This window comes from Anarhichas minor, unplaced genomic scaffold, assembly GCF_050575085.1.
Source record: "Anarhichas minor isolate MPS153535 unplaced genomic scaffold, ASM5057508v1 ptg000053l, whole genome shotgun sequence".
NCBI classification, from domain to species: domain Eukaryota; kingdom Metazoa; phylum Chordata; class Actinopteri; order Perciformes; family Anarhichadidae; genus Anarhichas; species Anarhichas minor.
This window is the reverse complement of record NW_027466499.1, coordinates 1,145,887-1,150,837: the sequence shown is the minus strand read 5'-3', so window position 1 is coordinate 1,150,837 and position 4,951 is coordinate 1,145,887. Positions and strand designations below refer to the sequence as shown.

General features: G+C 46.1%; 1 protein-coding gene across 1 annotated transcript; it reads left to right on the top strand.

Moving 5' to 3' along the window:
* Positions 1 to 229: 229 nt before the first annotated feature.
* On the top strand, positions 230 to 3,051 carry LOC142931619 (uncharacterized). Its single transcript, XM_076075616.1, has 2 exons — positions 230 to 542; positions 1,434 to 3,051. Exons 1-2 carry the CDS (start codon positions 230 to 232, stop codon positions 2,090 to 2,092), a joined length of 972 nt encoding a protein of 323 aa, XP_075931731.1. The 3' UTR covers positions 2,093 to 3,051.
* Positions 3,052 to 4,951: the final 1,900 nt, after the last annotated feature.

Sequence of the window (4,951 nt, the reverse complement as noted above, 5' to 3'; positions counted from 1 at the left end):
ATTTACACAGACTATCAGATACTGAAAGATTATTGCAACTAGAATTTAAAGTGCAGGACATGAAATATGAATAAAACAATAATAATAATATTAATGATTATCTGAAGGCAAATGTTATGAATGTTTTAAAAATATCAGAATCAAAACGTGTATGTAGACCTCCAGTCCAGCAGGTGGCAGTAAACCCACACGTCTAATCCAATGGGTACCTTTGAAAAGCTCACTGAGCATGCGCAAAGACTTTAACCCGGAAGTGCAACGAGTAAACAACCGACCACGACGCTTCGGAGAGCGAACTTCTCCCGTTTCGTATCGCCAGTCCGCCGCACACACCGCCGCTCACATGTCTAAGATCGAGATGTTGAGGCTGCTCATCAACCAGCGGCTCACCGCCGCCGCGGAGGAGATCTTCGGCGTGTTCGGGAGAACCTTAGCCGAGTACGAGGAGGAGATCTCCCGCTCCAAGCTGGAGATCGACCGCCAGCGCCGGCTGCTGGACCTCTCCAGGAAGCCGCAGATATCTCTGCAGGTCAACAGCACAGGCGAGTAACGTTCACCGAGTCTTAGCCGGTTCACCGACAACAGTAACGTCTCTCTGACGTGTGACATAGAAGAGAAAACCAAATGTGATTGGCCACAAACAACCGACTGGATTGTTTTATTTCAGTTTGTAGAAACTCTAATCACCCAAATGTGTCGCGAGGTGTCTCCTTTAAATATTGAAGCTGCTGTTTGTGACGTATGAGACCTCAAAGCTTCATGTGTTAAAGCTGCATTCTCTCTAGTGCCCACCAGGGGGCGACTCCTCTGGTTGTATAGAAGTCTATGAGAACATGACTCTACTTCTCTCTTCATTTATGTTTATATTCATTTGATTTAAATTTTCCAGAAATTAACCTTTACAACACAATTTATACCTGAAGTACACACAAAGTATTTGCATCAAAATATATTAAAAGTACCAAAAGTAAAAGGACTAATTATGCAGAAAGAATAATATTCTATTGGTTTATAATTATTAATGTCTTCATCACTTTAATGTTGCAGCGAGTAAAGGTGGGGCTAGTATTTATATTTTGCTTATACTAGTGAGTAATTAGTTTGTTTTTGTTTTAATAATCAGAATCTCCAAAGTAACTGGAAACTTATTTTGTCAAAATATTGCAGTAAAACGTAGAGCGGCAGAAGTAGAAAGACATGAAACAGAAATACTGAAGTAACATCCAGTATCTGAAAGTTGTACTTAAGTGGAGTACTTGAGTACTTGTTACATTCCACCACGGTAGCATACTGATGTTAGCGTTTAGCTGGAAGCACCACGGAGTCTTTATTTCATACTTTATGGGGTAAAGTATGAAACACTCGGGTCTCCTTCATGTCTGGATCATTGAAACACAACCAGCCTCTAAACGTGTCTCTTCTTCTTTGTTCAGCTCTCTGTGAGCAGCAGGACTGGAGCTCCGGCCTCAGCGACATCGAGCCTCCTCCCATCAAAGAGGAGGAGGAGGAGGAGGAGGAGGAGGAGCTGTGGACCAATCATCAGCAGGGGGAGGCGTCTCAGACGTTGGAGCAGAACGACGTCAAGTTCGTGTTCTTCCAGAGCGGCAGTGCGACAAGCGAGCGGGACGACGACCGCATGACCTCCTCGCCCTCAAAGCTCCAGGACCCGGGCGACTCGGATCCGGACCCCCAGCCGGGCACCTCGCTGCAGCAGACCGGCTCGGACCTGGACGAGGACGTCCCCGACGCAGCGGGTAATGGCCAGCTGGACTGCGTGGAGCTGGACGCGTCGCTGTCCGAGGTGCTGGACTCGTACATCTGCACCATTTGCGGCCGCGCGTTCGCCCAGCGAGGCCACTGGGCCAAACATGTGCAGGTGCACCGCAAGGCGGGCACCAAAGTGGACAAGTCGTACACGTGCGACATCTGCGGGAAGAGGCTCACGCGGTTCGACGGCTATCAGAAACACTTGAGGATTCACACGGGGGAGAAGCCGTACTGCTGCGACGAGTGCGGCCGCCGGTTCAGCGACAACTCCAACTACAAGCGACACATTCGCACACACGTGGGACAGAAGACAGAGCCGAGCTGAGGGACGAGTGTCCACTGATGCACCGCCTCCACAGCTCTGGTCTCCACTGATGCTCCGCCTCCACAGCGGCTTCTCTACTTTGTGTGTTACGTTTCCATCAGATTTGAGCTCCACTCTGAAAGTGAAACCCGGACAAATAGTTCTGACCACAGTCGGTGTTGTGGATCTAAAGGTTTCCTGGTTTTACTTTCACTTTGCTTTGTTTTCTACTGAAACTGGTTCATCGACAGTCGGAGGAGGAAGAGAAGGAACCGTTCTCCATTCTGTTCTGCTGCTGTTAAACACGAGGAGGAATAAATGAACGTTGATATTTATCCACGTTGGTGTGGAGATAAACCGAGACAAATTTATATCAAATGTATTTTTCTATATTTTCTTAACAGACATTTCTACACCCTCTTCAAGGGAAATGAACCCTTTGTTTGTTCCATGTGGACCGATCACTGCTGATGGCTCTGTGGTTAGACAGGAAGATGATCTGTAACGGCTGCAGAGCTGCGCCTACATGTCCCAGGATGCATTGCGCGCGAGCTGCAACTACTTTACACAAAAACTCCCTTTTAGTCTGACGTAAACTAAATAAACACGCCAACGAAGGAAATCATTTAGCATCTAAACTATTAAACGATTAAATCATTTTCTCTCTTTCACCGAACGAAGAAAACGTTCCAACAAACTCTGTTTTGGTCTAAATTCATATTTAATTCACGAGTAATATGTGAGAATATTCTGGCTCTACGCAGAATAATTATTAAATATATGCAGACCGCTCTAACAGCTGGAGCAGTCTGATGACATCACAGAGACGACGCTCGCGTCTCGTTACGACATTTAAAAGTTAAGACGGTCTCCGGTCTCGTGTCACGACGTGATGTTCATATTCATCGTCCGGCCCTGAAGTCGACGCTCCAACAACACTGTACGACATGAAGAAATAAAACCACTTGATTGAAAACTCATCTTCATGTTTCTGTCGTTTGTGTTTAATGTCCGGTCACATGGACAGCGAGGCTGAAACGTATTGATCATCACTTGGAGATGTTAAAACTGTTAAAGATGTTTAAACTTGGAGACTGCTGCTGAGAGGTTTATTTTCAGGCCGTTTTAATAAATTCTGATCTTAAAATAACACGCTGACAGTCTCTACATACGTACAGCCGTCTCCATCAGGTCACTCTGTTCATCTTCATCTTCACTCTCTGTATCTTCACAACGAGGCTGAACATGTTCGGTCCATGAAGAGATCAACTAGTTGATGTTGTTTTACGCCAGCAGGTGGCAGCACAACACTTTATTTAAAACAGCTTCTAGTGAACCAGCGCGGTTTGTTTTAGCAGCTTAATTATTCAATACGTCAGATCGGCTGATAAAATGTCACGAATAGAGTTAATGAATTAAAATATTCTGTTTGTATGAATTTACTTTAAATGAGAAGAAAAGAATAAATTACAATAAAACAGTAGATCTGATGGTTGTATATAAACACAAAGCGTTGTTCTAATCTCTCCACAGACCGAATATCTGTTCAGAACTCTTCTCTTCAGTTCTCTGGAACATCTTCACCCTCTCTACATTCACACAAACTAAATCACTTCTAGAAGAACCTCAGCGATCCCCGGACAGCAGCCCGTGTCTCCTCCAGCCTCTGGGACGTCATGAAGGAACTCCTTCTGACCTCAACTTGTAGAACCCATGACTCACATCACCGTTAGCTGCTGGCTCAGCTGGCTCCATGTTTGTTTCTTGAGCTGTGTGGAGGTGCTGTGCTCTGAGCTCCATCTCGAGGACTCCTAGGCGTCCTTTAGGATACCTGACGAACCTCTCAGGGATTCCTTAAATCCTTCAAGAACTCCTGAACCCACCCACACTCAAGAGGTTTTGTCGAGGGGTCGTGGACTCTTGTAACTCAGGTCCTCAGTCCTCGTAAGGACTCTTGAAACATCTTGAAGACCTTGAACCCCATTCAGAATCATACTTAAGGGAACAAACCCTCCTGGACTAGATCCTGGTTCTAATGGTCTGTTGCAACTCCTTCTCTTCACTCACAGCTTCCACAGGAACAGAAGCGTCGTACTCCGAGAGATGTTCCATAGTCGCCTTTATTTACACCGTCGTCCACACGTTAATAACAGCAGTAAGGTAAACAGACATTATTACATTGTCGTTGTGGTGTGGCCCACCGGGTGGCGCTGTGAGTCCATCATCAGTGATGTCACAGTGTCTCTGCCCGCCCCCCCCCCCCCCCCCCCCTCTGGCTGAATCAACAGAGAGCACGTTCAGAGGACGGGAGCGGAGAACCACCAACTGAATAAACAAATTTATTTTCAAGGTTACAAGTGCATCTTCATACAAAACCCATTTTGTTATTATAAAACGAGCCGTCGTGTTTATTCTGCAGCACCCGGTGGGAACCCTCAAGGACCAGCGAGTCCTTCAGACCCACACCAGCAGCTGCTGCTTCCTGCTGACAGCTTTCTATTCAGAACAAGATGGAGACTCTTGTTGCTCACGCTGTGTTCATGTCGATGAACGCAGACTCTTCTTTGGACCAGATGACCGGCTCTGTGTGAGAAACTGAGCCGATGTTTCTGTTTCACCTTCTCTACACCGCGGCCTCTGGACCAGGACTCAGTGCTGATGGAGGTGCAGGTCCTGTTCTATTGATGCAGGTTGTCTCTGCTCTGCGTCCACACTGAGCTGCGTATCGTTTGATGTGTGAGTTTCTGAGTGAGTTGACGTATTTGTGTTATTAGTTGGCTAAAATGTTTCGTAAATTAAATGACAGAAAAGTATGAAAGTCGTTCATAACAAAGGCGACGTATTCAAATGACCAACGGTCTTGAATATATTCAGTTTACT

Coding starts and splice junctions, on each gene's coding strand:
- LOC142931619 (XM_076075616.1), top strand. CDS start 230: ATGCGCAAAGACTTTAACCCGGAAGTGCAACGAGTAAACAACCGACCA. Junction 543..1,433: donor TCTGCAGGTCAACAGCACAG/GCGAGTAACGTT, acceptor TTCTTTGTTCAG/CTCTCTGTGAGCAGCAGGAC.